The 26,915-nt window shown below is 38.5% G+C and overlaps 1 protein-coding gene and 1 long non-coding RNA gene across 16 annotated transcripts in view; one reads left to right on the forward strand and one right to left on the reverse strand.

The window, feature by feature from the left end:
* Window positions 1-115: 115 nt before the first annotated feature.
* Window positions 116-26,785, forward strand: LOC108586046. Of its 3 annotated transcripts, XR_004182733.1 has the most exons (4): window positions 116-1,696; window positions 3,942-3,998; window positions 4,756-4,839; window positions 26,541-26,785. It is a non-coding gene; the product is annotated as an uncharacterized LOC108586046 (long non-coding RNA). The 3 variants fall into 3 exon arrangements; XR_004182732.1 differs by lacking the exon at window positions 4,756-4,839; XR_001902723.3 differs by lacking the exons at window positions 3,942-3,998; window positions 4,756-4,839.
* SGMS2 (sphingomyelin synthase 2) overlaps window positions 22,065-26,915 on the reverse strand; it is a 91,080-nt gene continuing 86,229 nt past the window's right edge. For all 13 annotated transcript variants that reach the window (XM_003899067.5, XM_017958930.3, XM_017958933.3 and 10 more), the window contains one exon: window positions 22,065-26,740. In XM_003899067.5, the coding sequence (XP_003899116.1) occupies window positions 26,537-26,740 (204 nt within the window). In that variant the 3' untranslated portion in view covers window positions 22,065-26,536. The remainder of the gene's footprint in view (window positions 26,741-26,915) is intronic.

A 26,915-nucleotide genomic window follows, 5' to 3' on the forward strand; every position in this document is an offset into this window, starting at 1 on the left:
ACCTTGCGCTCTGATTGGCTCTTGGATTCGCTTGTGTCATTCGTTTGTGATTATCACTCGTTTGTCAGTTGACAAACGCAAACGCGTAGTTACGAAGTGCATAAACCGTGCTAGGATCTGTGCTGAGTGCGGAAAACTGGTGAGCAGGCCAGTGAGATAGCTCGGCCTTAGCACCTATACCCTGAGCTGGGAGAATGGGGTCAACGCCATATTCCCGCAGGCTTCGGTGTAGTTCTTTATCCAAACCGGGATTCGCAGCACCCTTTTCTCCACGCAGAGACAGCAGGATGCTGGGAAGCCATGGAATGCAGAATCTGTGGGTGTCGGTTCGGCAGCCAACGCTGCGGAAGGGATGATGGCGGGAGTAGGGGAAGCGAGGGGCGGGCAGCGAGGCAGGAGTCATGTTCTGAGAACTTGCCCTGGGCTAGAAAACTTCTATGCAGAGAGCGAAAGCTGTGTCCATTCCTGCGTGTGGCCTGGGTGCAGCAGAAAATGTACTTAAATCCAGAAATAGCGAAACCAGAATTTGCTTGGGGGATTTAAGTAGCCAGAAATATAAAAAGAAAACCGGTTAAGGGAAGGGTGGCAATATTATTGGTGTTAGACAACACTTGAAAGGCTGAGGTTGAAATATTGGATATGAATTGTATAATACTTTAAAAACAAAGTCTTACTTTATTTAATCTTCCCAGATAATGGCTTTCCTGATAAGGGCTTCCCTTTCTGTCTTGTTTAGGCCAAATCCTGTAGTTTCTGTTCAAGTTGGGTTGAGCGTAGAACTGTCTGTACTGGGCCATTTTTCTAGCCTTTTCATTTTTCTCCATACATGAAAAGTTTGAACACCATGCTGTACCTATAAAAATGTGACCAAATAAAGCATAGTGAATCCTCTAAATAAATACATGGTCCATTTTATTTTTCTATAAACAAGTGATGCCAGTAGGATGTTAAATTTCAAGTCCACTCTGTTCTCATATTCTTTTTGACAAGCTTTTCATGTTATTTTAAGCTTATGCACCCCAAACAAAAAAAACCTCCACACCTCTCATCTTCTATAATTAACCACTACTTGTGAGATTACTTTTCTCAGTTTTTTTGAATTTTTAAATTGTTAAGAGAAGTTTTTAAAAATTTAAACTACTTGTTTGCAGATATGATCTTCAACATGACATTCTGGATGTCATCTGATTCTAGGGCTTTGCTCTCTAGAGCCGCTATATACATCATCCCATACAAGCAATTTAAATTCACAAATGATTTTAAAATAGTTGAAGCTGTGACTAATTTAACAACTCCAACAGCCACCCTTTTATATTGTACAGGATGTAACTGCATATATAGTGTTTTCCTAAATCTCTCATTTTCACTATGTTAACAGATCTGTGGGGCAGATAGGAAATCTGGGCTGAATTTGGCCTCGCCTCACCGTTCATATGTGGAAGTCCTAACCCCCAGTGCCTCAGAATAAGACTGTATTTGGAGAAAGGGCCTTTAAAGAGGTAATTAAGCTCAAATGGAGTCCTGTGGATGGGCTCTTACCACTATGACTGGTGTCTAAAGAAGAGGAAATAAGGACAGAGAGAGGAAAGAGGATGTGAGGACAGTCAGAAGGCAGCCATCTGCAAGTCAGGAGAGAGGTCTCAGAAGAAATCAACCCTGCTGATACCTTGGGTTTTGACCTCTAGTCTCCAGAATGGTGAGGATATAAATATAAATTTCTGTTGTTTAAAACGTCCAGTTTGTAGTACTTTGTTATGGCTGCCCTAGCAAACTAATACAGGAAGTGATACTGTTCATCATATTATGGATACACTGTTTTATTTTATTATTATTATTTTTTGAGATAGAATTCTCACCCAGGCTGGAATGCAGTGGTGTGATCTTGGCTCACTGCAACCTCTGCCTCCCTGGTTCAAGCGATTCTCCTGTCTCAGCCTCCTGAGTAGCTGGAATTACAGGCCTGCACCACCACGCCTGACAAATTTGTATTTTTAGTAGAGAAGGGTTTTATCATGTTGGCCAGGCTGATCTCGGACTTCTGACCTCAGGTAATCTGCCCACCTCAGCTTCCCAAAGTGCTGGGATTACAGACGAGAGCCACCATGCCCAGCTGGATACACTATTTTAAACATGAAACCACACAGCTCATTCAGTGCTCCTTAAGGATGAATTTCCCCAAATTATATTCAGGGCGATTTTGCCACATAAAGGAATACTTTCTGCTTCATGTCTCTTATTTTATATAGGTAAAAAAGTAATAGCAGAAGCAGTAAAGGAAGAGAATACTAAGAGATCTTTTGGGTGGGCAGAAGTGGTAAGAAAGATAGTGAGAGGATTATGGGAAAAATAATTTTTATTGAGACCCTAAAGATAATTTTAAGCCACCCACTTTCCTACCTATATCCTTCTTGTTCTACATGGATTTTGGCCAGAATTGTTGGTTACAGTATATCTAAAATAGCTGAGTACTTATTTTGTTATAAAGAGTGGTATTAAATTACTCTATTTGTAAAACTACAATTGTTCAGTTGGTTTGTAATTCTCGGGAGGTAAATGCCACACACCACACCCATCCAGAGTCAATGAGTATGAACAGAGAGAGTGCATCGCTTAAGAAGGGTTTGCAAAATGCTAATGAAGAGAGAAAGTAGAAATGTTATTAGCACTATTTAGTTGCGCAACTCCACAGGTCATTTAAAAATTAACACCTTCGTTCCCTTTAAGTTCTTATGATTCGCTTCGTATATACTCCTTTGAGTGTCTTCTATATATGTGTTTATGCACTCTCTGAGCCTCCATGTTCCTGAACTGAAATTGAGATAATAAATATACCTATATCAAGCATAGGGATTAAATAAAATAACTAGCACAATGTCTAGCAATTAGTACTCAATAAACAAAAGCTGTAATTATAATAGTTATCACTGGGTTCTTGATAATAGTTTAAACTTAATAGGTTGTCACTATTGCTGCCTCTTTTTTGCACCTTGCAGATTTACTAGTCTTTTCCGAGCTTAGAATGTGAGACTTGCCAGGATATTGTTTCCTATATTTAGCCTTTATGTCTTGTATAATGAATAAATAAACGTGCCTATCTTCAATATCACCCACTTCATTCCTCTCCACTTGCATATATTATGTATGATTTACTTGGAGAAGAGATGACGGGAGAAAGGCCCCTGAAAAAAAAAAATATCAGTGTAAGGCAGAATCTCAAAAGTCACAAAATCCAATTCCCAAAACATCCGTTTATTTGGTCAAGGTGGTGCCAGGATTAGTACTTATTTTTTATTTAACACCCAAATGAACACAATCCAGATGTCCTTCAACAAAAGAGGGGGGCAGGGGAAGGGAAAACTATGGTATATTTATTTGATAGATCACTATACCACAATAAAAATGAATCAGCTATGACACACTCTACAGCGTGGATAAATATCAAAAAACATGCCAAGTGAAAAAGCGAGGCACAAGAGTACATACTAAATAGCTGCATTTATATGAAGTTCTGGAACAAACAAAATGAACCTATGGTGATAGACATTAGAACAGGGTGGATTGGCTGGAAAGGACATTGAAAATTTTTCCTAGGGTGGTAGAAATGTTCTATATTCTGATTGAAGTGTTGGTTACTTGGATGTATGCACTTGTCAAAACTTAACTGTACATTTCACTATAGGTAAATTATACCTCAGTAAAACAAACAAACAAAAAAAGCCAATATCTTGGTGAAAAAGACATGGTAAAGTAAGAAGACTTAGCAGGTTTAATTTATGAGATGCATGTATTGTGAAGTGGGTACCCATAGGAACAGTTAGTCACTTTAGTTAGCCTGGCCACAATTGTTACCAATTCCTGATGTTTTACTTTTGTGTAGGCCAAAGCGTTGTTGAATTCTCTGTTCCTTACTTCTTCCTCATTTACTTCTGTTTACTATGCAGAAATCATCGTGGAAACCACATGGGGACCTCTGTCCAAATCTAACTGGGTTGGCCAGGGTATGTTGTTAACATTTCTGATTTGTTTTCTTCATCTGGTCAAAAGAGAGAGTTGTAACACAAGGACTCTTAGATTCCTCTGGTGTCTAACATTCTTATTCTTAAGTGGATTCTCAGGACTTTGACTTTGGCCTCTGATTAACAGCATGCTTAGTCAATAAAATCTGAAAGAATAAATTATATTTACATGGCAAAGTATAAGCCAGTTACTTCAATAAAACTAACACAAGGAGGCTGGGCGCGGCGGCCCATGCCTGTAATCCCAGTACTTTGGGAGGCTGAGGCAGGCAGATCACTGGAGGTCAGGAGTTTGAGACCAGCCTGGCAAACATGGTGAAACTCTATCTCTACTAAAAAGACAAAAAAATTAGCTGGGCATGGTGGCACATGCCTGTAATCCCAGCTTCTTGGGAGGCTGAGGCAGGAGAATTGCTTGAACCCAGGAGGTGGAGGTTTCAGTGAACTGAGATCACGCCACTGCATTCCACCCTGGGCAAGAAAGCAAGACTCTGTCTTGAAAAAGAAGGAAAAAAAAAAAACCACAAAAAAAAAACTAACACAAGGTTGTTAGCTCCTGGTTTAGGTAACTGTGCTTGGCCCTTTGCCTAATAATGAAGTCTTATTTCTAAAACTCACTAAGAATGAAGTTTTACAAAGAAAGGACATTGAAAGGTTACCTAATTCTTCTTTTAGGCAAGAACATACTCATTGCAAACCAGATAGTTCAAAGCCAATATTTTATTCTGCTTTTTAAAAGGGTAATACAGTTTTCATAGAAAATTTGAAAATGCAGGAAACTATAAAGGAGCAACGATCACCTTTTTATTCTTACCACTCAGAGGTAATCATTTATAACATTTATGTGTATATTCTTTTAGTCTTATGTATTTCTAAACTTTATAAATATTCCTATTTATAATATTCACATATTTATAAGTATATGAGGAAAAAGTATCATTAACATTTTCCATGTTGTTCTCCCACAATTTTTTTTTTTACATTCTTTAAGTTCTAGGGTACATGTGCACAACGTGAAGGCTTGTTACATAGGTATACATGTGCCATGTTGGTTTGCTGTACTCTTAACTCATCATTTACATTAGGTATTTCTCCTAATGCTATCCCTCCCCCAGCCCCCACCCCCAACAGGCCCCAGTGTGTGATGTTGCCTGCCCTGTGTCCATGTGTTCTCATTGTTCACCTCCCATCTATGAGTGAGAACATGCAGTGTTTGGTTTTCTGTCCTTGTGACAGTTTGCTTAGAATGATGATTTCCAGCTTCATCCATGTCCCTGCAAAGGACATGAACTCATCCTTTTTCATGGCTGCATAGTATTCCATGGTGTATATGTGCCACATTTTCTTAATCCAGTCTATCATTGATGGACATTTGGGTTGGTTCCAAGTCTTTGCTATGGTGAATAGTGCCACAAATAAACATACTGTGTGGTGTGTCTTTATAGTAGCATGATTTATAATCCTTTGGGTATATACCCAGTAATGGGACTGCTGGGTCAAATGGTATTTCTAGTTCTAGATCCTTGAGGAATCGCCACACTGTCTTCCACAATGGTTGAACTAATTTACACTCCCACCAACAGTGTAAAAGCGTTTCTATTTCTCCACATCCTCTCCATTACCTGTTGTTTCCTGACTTTTTAATGATTGCCATTCTAACTGGCATGAGATGGTATCTCATTGTGGTTTTGATTTGCATTTCTCTGATGACTAGTGATGATGAGCATTTTTTCATGTGTCTGTTGGCTGCATAAATGTCTTCTTTTGAGAAGTGTCTGTCCATATCCTTTGCCCACTTTTTGATGGGGCTGTTTTTTTCTTGTAAATTTGTTTGAGTTTTTTGTAGATTCTGGATATTAGCCCTTTGTCAGATGGGTAGATTGCAAAAATTTTCTCCTATTCTGTAGGTTGCCTGTTCACTCTGATGATAGTTCTTTTTGCTGTCCAGAAGCTTTTTAGTTTAATTAGATCCCATTTATCTATTTTGGGTTTTGTTGCCATCGCTTTTGGTGTTTTAGTCATGAAGTGTTTGCCCATGCCTATGTCCTGAATGGTTTTATTTTTTAATTTTTTTTAGACAGAGTCTCACTCTGTCACCCAGGCTGGAGTGCAGTGGCACGATCTTGGCTCACTGCAACCTCCGCCTCCCATGTTCAAGTGATTCTCCTGCCTCAGCCTCCCGAGTAGCTGGGATTACAGGCACATGCCACCTCGCCCGGCTAATTTTTGTTAGTTTTAGTAGAGACGGGGTTTCACCATGTTAGCCAGGCTGGTCTGGAACTCCTGACCTCGTGATCCACCTGCCTTGGCCTCCCAAAGTGCTGGGATTACTGGCATAAGCCACTGTGCCCAGCTCATTTGTTTTTAAATTTATTATTATTATTATTATTATTATTATTATTATTATTATTATTTTATGAGATAGAGTCTTGCTGTGTTGCCCAGGCTGAAGTACAGTGGTGCAATCTTGGCTCAGTGCAACCTCCACCTCCCAGGTTCAACAGATTCTCATGCCTCAGCCTCCCAAGTAACTGGGATTAAAGGCATGTGCCACCACACCTGGGTAATTTTTGTTGTTGTTGTTGTATTTTTAGTAGAGACAGGGTTTTCCCATGTTAGCCAGGCTGGTCTTGAACTCCTGGCCTCAAGTGATCCTCTTGTCTCCCACAAATCATTTTTAATTACTATATTCTAGCCCAGGGATCAGCAGTTTTTGCCTGAAAAGGACCAAATAGTAAATATTTCAGATTTTGTGTGCCATATGGTCTCTGTCACAACTGTGTAACTCTGTTTGCCGTGGGAGTAGGAAAGCAGCCATTGACAATAAGTAAATAAATGGGCATGGCTATTTCCAATAAAATTTGCTTTATGGAAAAAGGCAGCAGCTGTGCTTAGCCTGCAGGCTTTTATTTCCTCACACTTGAATTCAAAAAAATCTAGTCCATTGTTTAAAAATATTTCAAAGTTTAACCAATAGCTAGTTGTTGACCCTCGTTAAAGGTTTTTTGCTATTGTAAACCATACTGGGATATATACATCTTTGATTATTTCAGTAGGATAAATACCACAAAGAACTGGTACATTTCTAAGGCTATTGATACATAAAGTGTACACATGCACACACACATGTGCACGCACGCACACACACACACACACACACCAACTTTTGCCTTTATACCTCTCGGAGTTATTTGTATTAAAAATGTGATATATCCTTTTGGATTTCTTATGTTTACATAATTTCCCTCCTCCTCCCCCATAAATGGTGTCACACTCTGCTTTTGGTTAATTAACCTGCTCTTTTAACCTACCAGTGTATTTTGAGAATCTCTCCATGCCAATGAGAATCCATCAGCCTCATCCTTTTTAATAGCTGTCTGATAATTTCACTGAATAGATTCTTCATCAATAGATTTTTACTGGAGTACACTAATTGTCACGAACTATTCTCAGCCCTGGGGATACTATCTAAGCAAAACAAAGTGCTTGCCCTTAGAAGAGGTTTTTCGCGGGAGAAGACAAAAGATGGACAGGCCAGGCATGGTGGCTCAAGCCTGTAATCCCAGCACTTTTGGAAGCTGAGGCGGGTGGATTGCTCAAGCCCAGGAGTTTGAGACCAGCCTGCACAACATAGTAAAACCCCATCTCTACAAAAGATAGAAAGAGATGGACAAATGTATAATGTCAGTTGGTGATAAGTACTATGGAGGAAATAAGGCACATGAAGAGGATGGTAGGTATTTGTGTGTGTGTGTGTGTGTGTGTGCGCGCGCGTGTGTAGGGAGTGGTTTATTTAATTCAGGTTGTTCAGGGAAGGCCTCTTTTAAATAGACAGCTGATCACCTGATGGAAGGCTTTTACATACCTGGGGAAAGAGCATTCCAGACAGAGGAAATGGTAAGTGTAAAGGCCCTGAGGCTGAGGTGTGCTAGGAGTTTTCCAGGAACAAGGAGGCCACCTGGCTAGGGTGGAAAGAGCAAGGGCAAGGTGGTAAGAGTTGGAATCAGAGAGGTAGCAATGTAGGGCGTTTTAGAGATGTTGATCTTTACTCTCAGTAACATGGTGCATCACTGAAGAGTTTTTGAGAAGGAATGCAATCATTTGGCTTGTATTTTAACAGAATCACTTTCGCTGCCTGTAAAGGGGCAAAGGTCAAACCAAGGAGCCCATTAAGAAATCGATTTAAGTATGTCACAACTTGTTACTCATATCCTCTACTAGTAAACATCTAAGTTATTTTCAGTTTCTTTCAATTAAAAATATGCTGAAATATCGGGAGTTTTTTGGGTTTTTTTTATTGTGGTAAAAATATGTATAACATTTACCATTTTAGTCGTTTTTAAGTGTACAGTTCAGTGGCATTAAGTACATTCACAGTGTTGTGTAACTATCACTACTATTTCTGGAAGTGTTTCATTATTCCAAATAGAAACTCTGTACCTAATAAGCAACAATTTGTCATTCTCCCTTCCCTTTAGTCACAAGCTCTATTCCATTTGTCTTTATGAATTTGCCTATTCTAGGTACCTCTTTTAAGGTGAATCATATATTTGTCCTTCTGTATCTGGCTTATTTAACTTAGAATAACATTTTCAAAGTTTACTCATGTTTGTAGCATGTGTCAGAATTCCATTCCTTTTAATAGCTGGATAATACTCCATTGTTGCATATATCACATGGTTTATCCTTTCATCTGTTGATAGACACATAGATTGTTTCCACCTTTGGGCTACTGTGAAAAATACTGTGAACACTGGTGTGCAAATATATGTTTGAGTCCTTGATTTCAATTTATTTGGCTACATACAGAGGAGTAAAATTGCTGGATTATATGGTAATTCTTTTGGGGACCCAACATGCTGTTCTCTACAGAAGCTGCATTATTTTACATTCCCACCAGCAACAATAAGGGTTGCAATTTCTTTTATTTTTTTTAATGGGTTCTGTAAATGGCGAATGCAATATCTTTATATTCTCACCAACACTTGTCATTTTCTGTTTGTCTTTTCCTTAATAGCCATCCTAATGGTAGTAAAGTGTATCTCATTGTGGTTTTGGACTTGTATTTTTCTAATGACTAATGATGCTGAGCATTTTCTCATATGCTTTCTGGACATTTACATATATTCTTTGGAGAAATGTCTATTCAAATCCTTTGCCCATTTTTGAAAGCGGTTGTTTGGTTGTTGCTGAGTTGTAGGATCATTTTAGATATTCTGAATATGAATCCTTTATCATAGGGGTCCCCAACCCTCAGGCCGCAGACTGGTACCAGTCCGTGGCCTGTTAGGAGCTGGGCTGTATAGTAGGAGGTGAGTGGCCTGTGAGCATGCATGACCGCCTGAATTCCACCTCCTTTCAGATGAGTGGTGGCATTAGATTCTCATAGGAGTGCTGACCCTATTGTGAACTGTGCATGCGAAGGATCTAGGTTGCATGCTTCTTATGAGAATCTATTACCTGATGATCTGAGTTGGAACAGTTTTGTCCTGAAATCATCTCCCTCCTCCCTGCTAGTCCGTGGAAAAATTGTCTTTCACGAAACTAGTCCCTAGTGCCAAAAGGTTGGAGACGACTGCTTTATCAGATATAGGATTTGCAGCTATTTTCTGTCATTCTGTGGATTGTCTTTTTGCTCCCTTCATATTGTAATTTGATGTAATAAAGTAAATTTTGATAAATTTCAGTTTATCTGTTTTTTATTGCCTATTCTTCTGATATCATACTTAATAAGTACACAGTCCAAGGTCATAAAGAGCTTCATCTATTTCTTCTAAGAGTTTCATAGTTTTAGCTCTTTATTTATTTATTTATTTATTTATTTATTTATTTATTATTATACTTTTAAGTTGTAGGCACATGCATAACGTGCAGGTTTTGTTACATATGTATACTTTGTGCCATGTTGTGTGCTGCACCCATCAACTCAAGTCATTTACATCAGGTATAACTCCCAATGCAATCCTCCTCCCTCCCATGATAGGCCCCGTGTGTGATGTCTCCTCCTGGAGTCCAAGTGATCTTCATTGTTCAGTTCCCACCTATGAGTGAGACCATGTGTCAGTTTCTGGCTCCTGCATAGTTTGCTAAGAATGATGGTTTCAGCTGCATCCATGTCCCTACAAAGGACACAAACTCATCCTTTTATGGCTGCATAGTATTCCATGGCGTATATAGCGAAGCATTTTCTTAACCAATCTGTCACCGGGATGGACATCAACATCCGTGTCTTGTTATTGTGAATAGTGCTAACAAACATAACGTGCATGTGTCTTCATAGCAGCATAATTTCTATAATCCTTTGGGTATATCCCCAGTAATGGGATGGTTGTCATATGGTACATCCAGTCTCTAGATCCCGGAGAACGCCATACTGTTTTCCTCCATAATGGTTGAACTAGTTTCTACAATCCCACCAACAGTGTAAAAGCGTTCCTATTTCTCCACATCCTCTCCGCACTTGTTGCTTCCTGACTTTTAATGATTGCCATTCTAACTGGTGTGAGATGGTATCTCATTGTGGTTTGATTTGCATTTCTCTGATGCACAGTGATGATGAGCATTTTTTCATGTGTCTGTTGGCTGTATGAATGTCTTCTTTTGAGAAATGTCTGTTCATATCCTTGCCCACCTTTTTTATGCTGCTCGTTTTTTTCTTTGTAAATTTGTTTGAGTTCTTTGTAGGTTCTTGATATCAGCCCTTTGTCAGATGAGTAGATTGCAAAAAATTTTCTCCCATTCTGTAGGTTGCCTGTTCACTCTGATGGTAGTTTCTTTTGCTGTGCAGTTCTTGAAGCAATTTAGATCCCCATTTGTCACTTTGGCTGTCAAGCCTTGCCAGTGGGTTTTAGGATAGCCTGCCCTGCCTATGTCCCTGGAACTGGTACCTAGGTTTTCCTAAGACGGTGGTATTAGGTCTCAACATTTAAGTCTCTAATCCATCTTGAGTTAATTTTCGTGATAAGGAGTAAGGAAAGGATCCAGTTTCAGCTTTCTACTTATGGCTAGCCAATTTTCCCAGCACCATTTATTAAATAGGGAATCCTTTTCCCCATTTCTGTCAACAGGTGTGTGGAAAGATCAGATGGCTTTAGATGTGTAGTAATATTTCTGGCTCCTCTCGTTCCATATCTCATATCTCTGTTTTGGTACCAGTACCATGCTGTTTTGCTACATTGTAGCCTTGTAGTATAGTTTGAAGTCAGGGTAGCCATGATGCCTCCAGCTTTGTTCATTTAGAATTGATTGTCTGAATGGTGTCTTTAAACCCTGCCATGAACTTTTAAAGTAGTTCTTTTTCCAATTCAATGGGGATGGCATTGAATCTATAAATTACCTTGGGCAGTATGACCATTTCTATAATAACATTGATTCTTCCTTATCCATGAGTATGGAATGTTCTTCCATTTGTTTGTGTCCTCTTTGTTTCACTGAGCAGTGGTTTGTAGTTCCTCCTTGAAGAGGTCCTTTAGTAATCCCTTTGTGTAATTTGATTTGTAGGTATTCTATCTTCTTTGAAGCACCAGAATAGGAGCTCCATTCATGATTTGGCTGTTTGTCAAGCTATTGGGTGTATGTAACGCTTGTGATTTTTACACATTGATTTTGTATCCTGAGACTACAGGTTTCTTATCAGCCAAGGAGACTTGGGGCTGAGACATGGGGTTTTCTAAATATACAATCATGTCATTCCGCAAATGTACACCTTGACTTCTTCTTTTCCTAACTGAATAATTCCTTTACTTCTTTCTCGCTCAATTGCCCAGCCAGAACTTCCAACACTATGTTGAATAGGGAGGGTGAGAGGGCATCCCCTGTCTTGTGCCAGTTTTCAGCGGAATGTCAGCTTTGCCCATTCAGTATGATGATGACATGTGGTTTGTCATGGGGCCAGGGGCTCTTTATTATTTTGAGGTAACGCTCCATCAATACCTAATTTTATTGAGAGTTTATAGTACGAAGTGCTGCTGAATTTTGTCAAAAGCCTTTTCTGCATCTATTGAGATAATCATGGTTTTTGTGTTTAGTTTGTTTATATGCTGAATTACGTTTATTGATTTGCATATGTTGAACCAGCCGTATCCAGGGACAGCCCACTGACCGCGGTGGATAGCTTTTTACGTGCTGCTGGATCTTGCCCGTCAGGCCTTTTATTGAGGATTTTTGCATCGATGTTCATCAGGGATTGGTCTAAAACTTCTTTTTACAGTTCTCGTGGCTAGGCTTTGTAACAGGGATGATGCTTGGCCCCATAAAATGAGTAGAGATTCCCCTCTTTTTCTATTGATTGAATAAGCCTAGAAGGAATGGTACCCAGCTCCTCCTTGTACCTCTGGCTGAATCTCGGCTGTGAATCCATGTGGTCCTGGACTTTTTTGGTTGGTAGGCTATTAATTATTGCCTCAATTTCAGAGCCTGCTATTGGTCTATATTCAGGGATTCAGCTTCTTCCTGGTTTAGTCTTGGAAGAGTGTAAGTGTCCAGGAAATTATCCATTTCTTCTAGATTTTCCAGTTTATCTGCGTAGAGGTGTTTATAGTATTCTCTGATAGTTGTATCGTGTTTGGTGGTGATATCCTTTATCATTTTAATTCAACATTGATTCTTCTCTCTTTTCTTCTTTATTAGTCTTGTATAGTGGTCTGTCAATTTTGTTGGATCTTTTGAAAAACCAACTCCTGATTCATTGATTTTTTGGAGGGTTTCAGGCTCCCTATCTCCCTTCAGTTCTGTCTCCCTGATCTTAGTTATTTCCCTTGCCTCTCTCTGCAAGCTTGGAAGGTTGTTTTGCTTCTCTAGTTCTTTTTAATTCATGGCGCTAGGAGGTCAATTTTGATCTTTCCTGCTTTCTCTCTGTAGGGGCATTTAGTGCTATAAATTTCCTCTACATTACTTTGCTTTTAAATGTCCCTGCAGACTTTGGTATGTTGTATCTTGTTCTCATTGGTTTCCAAAGAACACTTTATTTCTTGCCTTCATTTCTGTTATGTTCAATAGTCATCTCGGTAAGCAGGTTGTTCAGTTTCCAAGTGTAGTTGAGGCTGACTGAGTTTCTAGTCCCGAGTTCTAGTTTGATTGCAATTCGTGGTCTGAGAGACAGTTTGTTATAATTTCTGTTCTTGTACATTTGCTGAGGGAGCATTTCATCTAAATTAGTGGTCAATGGGAGTAAGTACGATGTGGGTGCTGAGAAGAATGTATATTCTGTTGACTTGGGGTGGAGAGTTCTATGATGTTCATTAGGTCTGCTTGCTGCAGAGATGAGTTCACCCTGGATATCCTTGTTAACTTTCTGTCTCGTTGACTGCCTAATGCTGACAGTGGAGTTGGTCTCCCACATATTGTATGGGAGTCTAAGTCTCTTTTTAAGTCTCTAAGGACTTGCTTATGAATCTGGGTGTTCTGCATTGGGTGCATATATATTTCTTAGGATAGTTTACTCTTTCCTGTTGAATTGATCCCTTTGACCATTATGTAATGGCCTTCTTTATCTCTTTGATCTTTGATGGCTTTAAAGTCTGTTTTATCAGAGACTCAGTATTGCAACCTCTGCTTTTGTTCTCCATTTGCTTGGTAAATCTTTCCTCCATCCCTTTATTTTGCCTGGTGTATGTCTCTGCGTGATGATGGGTCTCCTGAATACAGCAGACTGATGGGTCTTGACTCTTTTATCCAGTTTGCCAGTCTGTGTCTTTTAATTGGAGCATTTAGTCCATGACGGCATTAAGGATTGTTATGTGTGAACTTGATCCTGCCATTAAGGATATTAACTGGTGCTATTTTGTTTGTTAGTTGATGCAGTTTCTTCCCAGCTTCACGGCCTTTACTTTGGTATTGTTTTGCAATGGCTGGTACCGGGTTGTTCCTTTCCCATGTTGAGTGCTTCCCTTCAGGGTCTCTTGTAAGGCAGGCCTAGTGGCACGGTAAAATCTCTAAGCATTTGCTTATCTGTAAAGCATTTGGCCTCTTCACTTACGAAACCAGTTTGGCAGGATATGAAATTTGGTTTGGGGTAAATTTCTTTAAGAATGCTGAATATTACCCCCACTCTCTCTGGCTTGTAGAGTTTCTGCCGAGATCTGCTGTGAGTCTGATAGCCTTTTCTGTGGGTAACCCGACCTTCTCTCTGGCTGCCCTTAAGATTTTTCTTTTTCCTTCATTTCCAACTTTGTGAATCTGGCAATTATGTGTCTTGAGTTGTTCTTCTCGAGGAGTATCTTTGTATGTGCTCTCTCCATTTCTGGATTTTGAATGTTACCGCCCCTACTAGGAAGTTCTCCTGATGATACATCCCCGAAGAGCGTTTTCCAACCGGTTCCATTTTCCCCTTCACTTGCACCCCAATCAGGTTTTAGATTTGGCCCGGCATAACCGGCCACTTCGTGGCTTGGTTCACTTCCTTTTTCTTTCTCTTTTTTCGGTTTCTTTCTCGCCTATCACCCATTTTATCCCTTTCAATCACATACTTTTCTCCGAAGGACCTGAATGGTTACCAGTTTTGTGCATTATTTCTCGTGTCATGGTTTTCATCTCTTTCATTTCTGCATAACCTTTCTGTGCATTAATTAATTTTAGCCATCAATTCTTCCACTTTGTTTTCTCAAGAGATTTTTAGTTTCCTTTTGCGCTTGGCAATGTAATTCCTCCTTTAGGCCTTATAATATATCTGAAGTCTTCTTTCTCTATCTCGTCAAAAGCCATTCTCCTACCAGCTTGAACTGTTGATGTGAGCTATGCCCTTTTGCCGGGAGATGCACTTTTATTTTGAATTTCCCAGCTTTCTGCCCGTTTTTCCCGGTATCTTTGTAGTTTACCCAGTTCTCTGGTCTTTGATGATGGTGATGTACTAATGGGGTTTTAGTAGGTGTCCTTCCTGTTTGATAGTTTTCCTTCTCTAACAGTCAGGACCCTCAGCTGTAGGTCTGCTGGAAATTGCTTGAGGTCCACTCCAGACCCTGTTTGCCTGGGTATCAGCAGCAGAGGCTGCAGAAGATAGAATATTTCTGAACAGCAGTGTACCTGTCTGATTCTTGCTTTGGAAGCTCTCCTCAGGGGTGTACTCCGCCCCCAGAGGTGTGGGTTGTCAGACTGCCCCTAGTGGGGATGTCTCCCAGTTAGGCTACTCAGGGGTCAGGGACCCACTGAGCAGGCAGTCTGTCCTTCTCCCAGATCTCAACCTCTGTAAGCGGGGAGATCCACTGCTCTCTTCAAAGCTGTCAGACAGAGTCGCTTATGCCTCTGCAGAGGCTTCTGCTGCATTTCATTGCTTCTTACTGTGCCCTGTCCCCAGAGGTGGAGCTCCACCGAGACAGTAGAGTTTCTTGAGCTGCTGTGAGCTCCACCCAGTTGAGCTTCCCAGCAGCTTTGTTTACCTACTTAAGCCTCAGCAATGCATGGCTCTCCCCAGCCTCAAGCTGCTGCCTTGCCAGTAGATCAAGGTAGACTGCTGTAAGCAATGAGGGAGGCCCTGGGTGTGGACCCTCCCAAATGTGTGGGATATGATCTCCTGGTGTGCCTGTTTGCTTAAAGCTAGCATTGGGGTAGGAGCCACCCGATTCTTCCAGGTGATGTGTGTGTCTCAGTTCCCCTGGTTAGGAAAAAGGGATTCCTTCCCCTTGCGCTTCCCAGGTGAGAGGCGGGTGCCCCTCGCTCCCTGCTTCAGCTCTCGCTAGTCGGGCTGCAGCAGCGACCAGCACCCATCGCCTGGCACTCCCAGTGAGATGAACCTTGTACCTCAGCTGAAAATGCAGGAAATCACTGCCTTGTGTCAGCCAAGGCTGGGAGTTGGAGACTGGAGCTGTTCCTATTCGGCCATCTTGCTCCGCCCCAGTTTTAGCTCTTAAATTTAGGTCTTTGATCCATTTTTTGCATTAATTTTTGTATGGGGTATCAGGTAAGAGTCTAACTTCATTCTTTTGTATGTGGATTTCCAATTTTCACAGAGCTGTTTGTTAAAAACACTATCCTGCCCAGGCATGGTGGCTCACACCTATAATCCCAGCACTTTGGGAGGCCAAAGCAGGCAGATCACTTGAGGCCAGGAGTTCAAGACCAGCCTGGCCAACATAGCGAACTCTTATCTCTACTAAAAATACACAAATTAGCTGGGTGTGGTGGCACGTACCTGTAGTACCAGCTACTTGGGAGGCTGAGGCACAAGAATTGCCTGAACCCAGGAGGCAGAGGTAGCAGTGAGCTGAGATTGTGCCACTGCGCTCCAGCCTGGGTGACAGAGTGAGACTGTGTCTCAAAACAAACAAACAAACAGACAACAACAGCAGCAACAAAAACAGCAATCCCTCCCGCCTGCCCCAATCCTTTCTCCATCTAATGGTCTTAGCACCTTTATTGAAAATCAACTGACTATATATATGTGAGAGTTTATTTCAGGGGTCTCTATTCTATCCCATTAGTCTATATGTCTGTCCTTGTGCCAGTACCACACTGTTTTGACTACTGTACATTTATAGTAAGTTTTGAAATAAGGAAATATGAGTTCTCCAACCATTCCTTTTTCAATACTTTTGGCTATTTTGAAAAATTTGGCTATACTGACAAACAATTTGGCTACTATTTCAGTCCCTTGAGATTTCATATGAGTTTTTAGACAGGTTTTTCTATATCTATAGAAAACACCATTGATATTTTCATAGAGATTGCATTGAATCTGTAGATTGCTTTGGGTAATATTGTCATCTTTACAATATCAAGTATTCTAATCCATGAACATGGGATGTCTTCCCATCTATTTAGATCTTTAATTTCTTTCAGCAATGTTTTGTACTTTCAGCACACAAGTCTTTTGCCTCCTTGGTTAAATTGATTCCAAAGTACTTTATTCTTTTGATGCTATTATAAATGAAATTATTTTCTTAATTTCTTTTTCAGATTGTTCATTGTTAGTGCATACAAACAACTGATTGTGTTTTTGTCTGCAAATTTGCTGAATTCATTCATTAAACAGTTTAAAATTTATTTTTTTATTTTTAATTTTTCATTCAGACTCATATGATTTGAAATCTACACAAGTTTTTCTGTTGAATTTTTATTTTTTAACATATAAGATCATGTCGTATGCAAATGGTTAATTTTACTTGTTCCTTCCCAATTTCAATGCCTCATTTCTTTTTCTTGCTTAATTGCTCTGGCAAGAACTTCCAATATTATGTTGAATGCAAGTGGAGAACTGGGCATTCTTCACTTCTTCCTGATCATTCTTGACATTTCCCTTTTAGGGGAAAAGGTTTTAGTCACCACTGAGCATGATATTAACTGGCTTTTTCATAATAACTTCCTTATGTTGAGGTAACTTCCTTTTATTCCTAGTTTGTTTAGTTTTATCATGAAAGAATGTTGAATTTTGTAAAATGCTTTTTCTGCATCAATTGAAATGATCATGTCCTTTTCACCCTTCGTTCTGTTAATGTAATGTATTATGTTGATTGATTTTCATGTTAAACCATCCTTGCATTTCAGGAATAAATCCCATTTGGTCTTGTTATATATCCCTTTTAACATGCTGCTGAATTCAGCTGACTAGTAGTTTATTGAAGATTTTTATGCCAATGTTTATAAGGGATATTAGTCTTTTTTTTTTTTTTTTTTTGGTAGTGTTTTTGTCTGGCTTTGGTATTGGTGATAACTCTGGCTTCATAGACTGAATTAGGAAGTGTTCTTTCCTCTTTCTGGAAATGTCTGAGAAGGATTGGTTTTAATTCTTTATTTTTTGAGACAGGATCTTGCTATGTTGCCCAGGCTGGAGTTCAGTGGTATGATCACAGCTCATTGCAGCCTTAACCTCCCAGGTTCAAGCAGTCCTCCTACTTTGTGCCCAAGTAGCCGGGACCACAGGCACGTGTCACCATGCCCTTTTTTTTTTTTTTTTTTTTTAAATAAAGATGGGGTTTTGTTATGTTGTCCAGGCTAGTTTCAAACTCCTGGGCTCAAGTGATCCATCCACCTTAGCCTCCCAAAGAGCTGAGATTACAGGCATGAGCCACCATGTCTGGCTACTTTTTCCTTAAATGCTTAGTAGAATTCACCAACAAATCCACGGTTCAGGGTTTTCTTTGTTGGAAAGTTTCTGATTACTCATTCTACCTCCCTGCTAATTAGAGGTCTGTTCAGATTTTCTATTGCTTCATGATTCAATACTGGTAGGTTTTGTGTACATTTGTTCATTGTACTCTTATAAACCTATTTCTGTATAATCAGTAGTAATATCTCCACTTTCATTTATGATTTTAGTAATTTGAGCCTTCTTCTTAGGCAGTCTAGCTAAAGGTTTGTCAATTCTGTTGCTCTTTTCAAAGAACCAGTTTTTCATTTCATTGATTTTTCTATTATTTTTCTATTCTCTATTTATCTCTGCTCCAGTCTTTATTATTTCCTTCCTCCTGCTAACTTTGAATTTTATTTGGTCTTCTTTTTCAAGTCCCTTAAGATCTAAAGTTACATTATTGATTTCTTCTTTCCTAAAACATATGCATTTACAGCTATACATTTCATTCGGTGCTGTGTTTGCTGCATCCCATAGTTTTGGTATGCTGTATTTTCGTTATTTGTCTCAAGATATTTTCAAATTCCCCTTGCACTTTCTTCTTTGATCCACTGGTTAAGTGCGTTGGTTAATTCCCATATATTTGCAATTTTTTTCAGTTTGGGCAATTTCATTTTATAAAGCTCCAGGAGAAGTCTTGTCACCACTTCTTTTGTAAAGGCTGCTATACAAAACAACATTGAACAATTATTTCTGTTTTTGAACTGAACTCTGATATAATTTAATCTCAAAATGCTCTTGAGAACTGCCCAAACTCTGATATTCTCTCCAATATTTAGGCAGGTTATTAAAAAATCAACTCACTAGTTACTGGTGAAATACAGTAACTTTGTTGGTAGTACAGGATGGTACTAAACATATTGTGTCGCTGTGCTGGATCAGCTGTACTTATTAGGTTGTTGCAAAAGTAATCGTGTTTTTTGAAATTAAAAGCAATGGCAAAAACTGCAATTACTTTTGCACCAACCTAATACTTGGGACTGGGATAACGGGATCACTTTTAATCCCATGGTCAAGGGCACCATAGATTAGTGAATGAAATCTTCTATTAGAAAAAATACATTTACACACTAGCAATTCATCTTTCACTTTTCTGGAACTTTCTGGAGAGATTATGGCCAAACAATTCATGTATCTGATTAGTGTGCACAAATGTAGGAAAGACAGGCAGAGTGGGGGCTTTGGAAACATAATCTTAGACATATGACATTAAAACTCATTAACAGTGAGTTTGCTTTATTCTAACAAATTTGTGGGCTCAGACACTTGAGGATTCTTGAGGATTCTTTTGCCTTCAAGGTCATTTTGCACTAGGAGTCAACTTTTCTCCCCTTTGAAACGTAGTGAATTGTAAGAAAAATCTGTAGCATGTGACAAAGAACCTGGCCCAAGGACAGTTTGCTTCTGAAACTAATTTCCTAACAAAACCCTAACAAACGGTGATGGTGACCATAGTAATTATGACAGGGAGGCAGCAAGCTGTAGCCCACAAAAACAAAACTCAAGTTCTAGCTCTAACATTTATGAACCCTTTCATGTCATAAAATGAGGTCACCTTCTCTTGCCTTGCTTACTTCACAGGGTTTTGTGAAGATTAAAGAATGTATGTCAAGCGTTAACGGTAAAACGCTGTTTGATTACAGGTGCCACATATGGATTAAATGTGCATTATATATATATCTATATACACACACATAGTAATACATAATCCATTACTATCCTAACTTATATTAGTAATACAGTATTACACTTCTGATATTCTTATGTATTAGAAGAAAATAAAATTTACATGTCAGTTTCTGAAGCATCTGTGACTTTACTTACAAGCCCACAAGTTAGCCTGATTCCTGTTTCATTGGACGCTGGGAGAAGACACAAGACTCCTGAGTCAGAGACAAAGGACTTCACTACGCATAGCATAGCAGTAGCCAAAGTGTCAGCATGGTCCCTTTGGCTCCCTTGTCTCTCAAATCCCATAGGGATGACTTGGAGAGGTCAAGACAGATGTTACATATGTAGTGGGTTTGCAACTCAACTGAGGACCACTGAGCTTGGCGTTTTTACTGCTTTACAGTAAACAGAAAAAAAGACTTATTTAGGGTGATATGCTACCTCATTACTTAACATTGCTTACTGCAAATACAATCCTGAGAAATGGCCTGGGAAACAGGAGTTAGGGCCTTGCACTCAGCATGCCCAGCAAAAAATGTCTGGATGGATGCTCAGAGACCATGGCACATCACCTCTCCCAACCTTTGGATGAGATAAAATTTGATGTCTATTTTGCGATTTTGCTAAAATATTAAGTAGAAAATAATGGTAAAATTCAGTGACAATGCATCCAGAAAAGCAATTCACTTCCACTTCTGGAACATCTAGCTGGCTGTGAAGGCCCTGACCAACACTTCTTAAAACTTACAAACATTTCCTAAGACTTGCATATATTTTATGCAATTGAATTTATTATGATGTGACTTAGGAGTTATGGACGAGTCTTACAGTGCAGACATTCCCACTTTGATGTCAGGAATTTTATGTATCAGCAGCTCTAGTGCATGGCACACAGAATCACTCAAATGGTTTGTGAACATAGTCTAGTTTCCTGTCTTCCTGTGTCTCAGCAGGAGATTCAAAATATCAGAGAAGATGAACATTATTAAAAGTTGTGGTGACCTCTTAATAGCACGATCATCTGAAGAGACTGAAGGCATTGCGTAGGGTCAAGACTGTAATGACCTGCAATCAAAAAACCTTACAGACTTGAAGCTGAGTCCGTCGTTGAGTAGGCATATGGATCATACAGATGATACTTTGCTACCTTTAAATATGGTGGGGATGGGATGGGGGTTGAAGTAAGTGAATTTAAATTCACTTTCTAGTGAGACTAGCATCTAATCCTGGTGGCAAAACTTGTTTGGACACACCACTACACTCTGATTCTAAAATCAACAGCTGTGAGGTAGAGATCTCAAACCAAGCATGAATGATCACCATTCTTTTTTGTTTCAAAGTGGTTTTATTACTTATGAAACTTGCCCATGATTAGTGTGATTGAAAATGCCACTTTAACTGCAGTTGTAAAGTTCCTATTGATTCCTTATTGGAGTAAGAGACAGAGTACTACTTTAAAAGACTTCACTATCCTCAGCAGTTTCAAAAATGCCCAGAGAGTTTTATTCTCTCATAGGAGGCACACTCAAGAGCTTTTGTATGAAGAAAACAAATGGAACCCAGAATGAATTAGCCCCTTAGTAAAAGTTCCTGTTAGTCCCTTGCACGACAAACAAGAGTTCACATTAGTTTCTTGCACACTGCATTCTAGATAAGGGCAGCCTTTGAAGCTATGTGGCCAGCAAAATCAGCATGCCAGTGTTCCCACAGGATAATCAGAACATCACTGTGATGAGCTTTTCATCCAAGGTCTGAGTGGAGGTGGCAGAAAAACTATTCTGATCTATGCTCTATCATTTCTAGACAATCCAAGGATAAAGCATGGACTATCTCCTGTAACTTACTCTTTGAACCTTATTATCTTATCCTATTCACTTCACCCCACTGAATTGCTTTTACAAAATTTATCTTGGAGGAGGGGCATTTGTCATCAGCAGGTTCAAAACCAACTTTCTGCACCTTGCTGTTGCAATGTCTAGCAAACTCCAGTTGAGGACATTACCTTAGGCTTCTGTCTTGTGAAGGCATAAGGAGACCTAGTGACAGAAAGGGGTTTGCTTTTCATGAGTGACTTTGTCTTCTTGTGAACAGTGAAAATCAGAATCATGGAATGTGTGATTTTCTTCTCCATGAATGACCTTGTATTGTTCTGAATTATTTTTCACCTTAAATCCATTAATTGAAAGTTATTACTTTATTTTAAAAATAGTCTTCGAAGAAAATATCCCTCTTGTGGTTTTAACAAGTACTCTAAAACTAGAACTCTTTTAAAAATGACACATTTTGTAAATGGAAAGAAACAGTAATAATTTTGAAAAGACTGTTGATATCATTGTGGTTTATTAGGTAAATACAAAGTATAGGCTCTTGCATTTTTAAAAAAGCAAAACCAAAGAGATTAGAAACCAAGTACACATATCCCCTTTAGAAGAGAAACATAAATCAGTTTCAACAGTTAGGCACTTAAAAATGTAAATGTAAGACAACATTTTAGAAGTATAAACTATAGTTACACTCCTAAATTCCTCCTGAAATGTTTACAAACACAAAATCACAAGCATGGAAAACAAATTTCCTCTTTATCAAAAAAGGAACCTGAATTTGAATCCAATGTGATAAACCAATGATTAAGGTACTGGTGGGTAGGAGAAAAGAGCTTCTGAAATTTACATACTTGATTAAAATGTAAGCATTTCATAAAACTATCACAATAGCATACAGTAGATATAATGAAAAATATATGTCAGGAAAATAATGAATTCTAGACTTAAAATTTTACTTTACAACAAGGCACTTAACACATTGAAACAGTACAGTAAATTTCCAAAAGAATGCAATTGGCTACCTCTGAAACCTTGTAATAATATTTCTTTTGTGAATATACGGTAACATAACCATACGTTTGCAGCATTAATCATTGCATAGGAGGTAAATTAAATAATGAATTCCAACTTGGCAATTAGATTAGTTTTTGTTCATCATTTCCTCTTTTTCTTTTAAAGGACAGTTTTAAATAATTCCACAATAAAGCACTCTTCTCATTCATGATTTATTTAGAACATAGCATAGATTAATGAGTAAGAAAATAAATCAGAACTTATAAGGTATGTATCTGTATAAAAACTTATCTTTGGGTACCATTGACATGATTTTCAGTGTTTGGGTGTTGAAGTCAAGAGCACTTCTTTATAGAAGAAATATTTTCAGCAACTGAGTCAAAGGCGTTAAATTATTGCAACACAAGGACATTAAAAAATACGAAAAATCTTTATATATATAAATAGAAAAGCCTTCAACACATGGCATATAACTTATAATATGCTTGATTTAAACATGTAAACTCATTAAGAAATTCCTTCTCACACTTCCTTACACTACAGAGGCTAGTGCATTAAGATTGGCTTAAAGTTTTAATCAGTTTTACAGTGCAGAACAAAAACAAAAAATAATTAAGAAAGAAATGTTCAAACTATTTAAGGGGCAAGATATGAACTTTCAATGAAAAAAGAAACTGCATGAGTTCTATCATGTAAAAAAAAAAACAAGACAACAAATTTGGTGTTTCAAAGTAAACAAAATATAGATCGTTATAAAGGGAGACACTAATGATTGTGATCATGAGAGGTAAAAATGTTCTACAAATTTTCTTTGATCAAATGGATAAAAGGTTAGAATTATATGTGCCTATCATCTGAGCACATTTTACCTTTGGGAAAGGTTTAAAATGCTTTTAAAATAATTCCTTTCACATGATACTTTCAGATTATTGGCACACATAACAGAAAACAAATGCCTTTCAAAAACTTGAAAACAGGCTTTTAAAAGTGGTGTTTGCATTCCTAGTCATAAAGTATATTGCCACAAGGGGGCACTGGTAATACAGCAAAGAACCCTAATGCAATGTCATCCACAAACCAGAGTAGACTCAACGCTCACTCTCAAAACAGCCTTCCTTCCACAGCAAAACTTGTTTCCCAAGATGCCAGTAAGTTAAGTAACAAATTCACAATTAGTTCAAGTGGACTCGGGAAAGGATGCTTTATTTTCAGATCTAGTGGACGAGTTCAATGATAGGATCTGAGAGAACTTCATTTGAAATCATTTAGAAAAAAAAATGTGGCATACTCTGTAGGAATTATATGTTATAGGTATTTCACAGACAACCTAAAATACAGGAAAAGCTTCAACAGGAGCACTGACTTAAAAACAAAAAAAGGGATAATAAGATATGTATCTTAACTGGCAAAGAATAGGTGCTCCAAACATTTATGATTTCAAAGGCAAGATCATACTTGTTTTATATCCCAAAGTGGCACACTGGGTTGAAGGTCAAGTTTTCTTTCCTATATGTAAATGGGTTTTACTATATTTTTTTTTTTTACCATCCTGAAATTTTGATTCTCCCACCCTTATTTGCAAACCATGGACTTCCTCAACTGAATGACAGAGCTATACGACACATGCGTGTAAAGACATGGCAGTGGCAGTGGCCACATTGGCATCACAGGTGTTTTTAAAGTTCTTTAAGAGGTGATGGGGTTTTTTTAAAATTAAAAAACTGGATTACTTGACTAAAATCCAAGGCTTACTGTTTCAGGGGGTCTGTAGTAATTGGTACACAATTTTTTTTTATTTATTAAGTTTAAACACTTTTTTTTTATTCAACAGACGAAAGGTGGGTTATCCAGACACAGCTGAATAAGGTTGTAAGGTGTATCGATTTGTCTTATTTGAATTAGAGGCTCAAGGAAAACACCAGTGTTAGGAGAGTAAAATCCAGGCTTCTGTGTCAGATTATTTTCTTTATAATCAGGCAACAGGAACTTAAAAATCAGTGTTTTCAAGTAGAACACCTTGTTCTTGCACAAGTTTTGCTATTTAATAAATGAATATAAGTGAACATTATATAGAATTATGTCTAAACTCGGCATACTAGGCATATGTTTATTATTGGTGTATTTAATAAGAAATACTGGAAAATTCAGTGTGCTTCAAAGCCTGCCAAGAATGTTTGGGGTTTTAATTCTTGTTTAAAATAACTGAATTAAAGAGTCTTGCTTCATGACATTAAATTCAACTACCTTTCCTTTAGTGATTATTCTATGACACACAGAAAAAGCCATTCTGAAAACATACACAAGATTTTAGCACCGAAGAATGTTGACGCTTCTGAACGATTTGCATTGTGCTTTTCTCAAGCAATTTAAAGGTCAATTTTGTGCAGTCAAGGCTGACTAGTTTATAATGATAAATTTGGGAATGTTTTCCATTCCAAATGAAAGACAAATTTCACCTTCAATATAAACATAACTGCCTCCTTCTACCCGCATTGGCCTCTCCACCCTCTGCCCTAGTGTTGATAACTTTGCAACCTTAAAACTTTTCTAAGGTTTCTAAAAGTCTTGCAAATCAACCTTCAAAAGTAGTTAAGAAATTAAGCCAAGAATTATCCAAAAGATTCAATAGCATTAAATAATGCACTAAATCCGATAACATTAAATCTGATCAGATTTTTTTTAATCCATTTTTTTGGCATCACCTTAAAGAAATTTAGAAACAGTTATCCCCCTTCACTGTGTAGCTGTAACTAACACACTGATTCCGAGAGTATATTATAGTGCAGCACCATGTTATTTTCACAGGGTAGAAGTAAAATTACTCAATTGTGGCATATGTCCTTAGGACTAGTTATGAGAAGCTGAGTCTCTTGCTAAAAGCAAGGACACATTTTTAGCAAGGATACATTAACTTTCAGGTTCCATCTTGGTTTTTCCATAAAGTACAATATAAAAAGGAAGAAATCACCTTCAATGAAATTTGACCAAATATATTTCTGTGCTCCAATTAGGAGCCCTAAAATTGACCTCACACCAGGGCCTGGCCTGGAAGGGAAACAGGCTCATTCCCCAAGTGGCGTGAGCCTCAGTTGACACACATGTGTTTTCAGCCTATGCTAGAAGAGTTGACTGCCCTGGGGCACCAGATCCAAATTTACAGGGCAGACAGCATCTAAGTGTGTACTCAAGGGCCACTCATTAACAGAAACCACCTCATGTTTCCTGTGTGTCTGTCATAGAGATTTTAAAGTGAAACGTTTACACACATGTAAAATCTGTGGGGTGTGTCAAATACTTTCATGTTTACTTGGATCAGCTTTCCTTTTTAAGATAAAATGATCTTTTAAAAACAAAACAAAAAAAATTAAAAGTGATACATAGCGCGTTGGGTGGCAGCAGCAGTGTGCACTCCTGGACTCAACCCTAACTTTCCACGTGACAGGGTAGAAACAAAATTCACCCAAAGCTGACGCACAACCCGTGGATCTTCCCCTTGCTAAACCTAATGCTAGAAACCACTCTCAGCATTAGGCTGTTCTATTTACACAGTGGCTGTAGATGTCCAGATATTTTATTTAAAATATTAACACATTCTTCTCACCTTGGGAGGAAAAATATCCTGAAAAAATTCTGAAGTAGAGGGTTTTGGTGGAGAAAGAATAAAGAAAGGAGGAATATGTTCTTTGGCACCTCTTTAACAAGCTCATTAGTAAAGTCCCAGGGTGGGGGCTTGTCACCAATGAATGAAGAGCTGCAAGAGAATGTATCTTTCTCGGGATGAAGAAGAAAAACAGTCAAAGGGTAATACTTTGTTCATCTTTCTATTCATTTACACAAAATTTGGTCCATTTCTTCATTTACCAGTCAGTTCTCCTAAAATAAAAAACAAAACTATACCTTTGGTTACAGCGTTAACTCTTTTGGTGTAAGAGCTGATGCCTTTGTTTTGCTCCTCAGGTCGATTTCTCATTGTCTTCACCAATCTTCTGAACCCGTGAATACTTTTTGCATGATGATTTGAAGCAGCCAGGAGGCCAAGACAGCGGCCAGGAGAAGCAGCAAGGAATTGAACCTTGTACATTTTTCTCAAAAAAATAAAAGATGGGGAACCACCATGCTCGAGATAAGAAATTAGTCTGTGAAGAGACCTTCAAGTTCTGCAAATGGTAGAAAAAAAGTAAAATGAGACATATCTTTCTCAATTTGCATCCTAATTATTGTCTTAAATTGGCATTCACTGTAACCTAAGGAAAACAGAATTCAGATCACATAGCAGTAATGATTTTCATGTCCTTTCCCTAACTCTACCATGACTCCGGTCCCCTAACACAC

This window comes from Papio anubis, chromosome 3 (genome assembly GCF_008728515.1).
Source record: "Papio anubis isolate 15944 chromosome 3, Panubis1.0, whole genome shotgun sequence".
Classification (NCBI taxonomy): domain Eukaryota; kingdom Metazoa; phylum Chordata; class Mammalia; order Primates; family Cercopithecidae; genus Papio; species Papio anubis.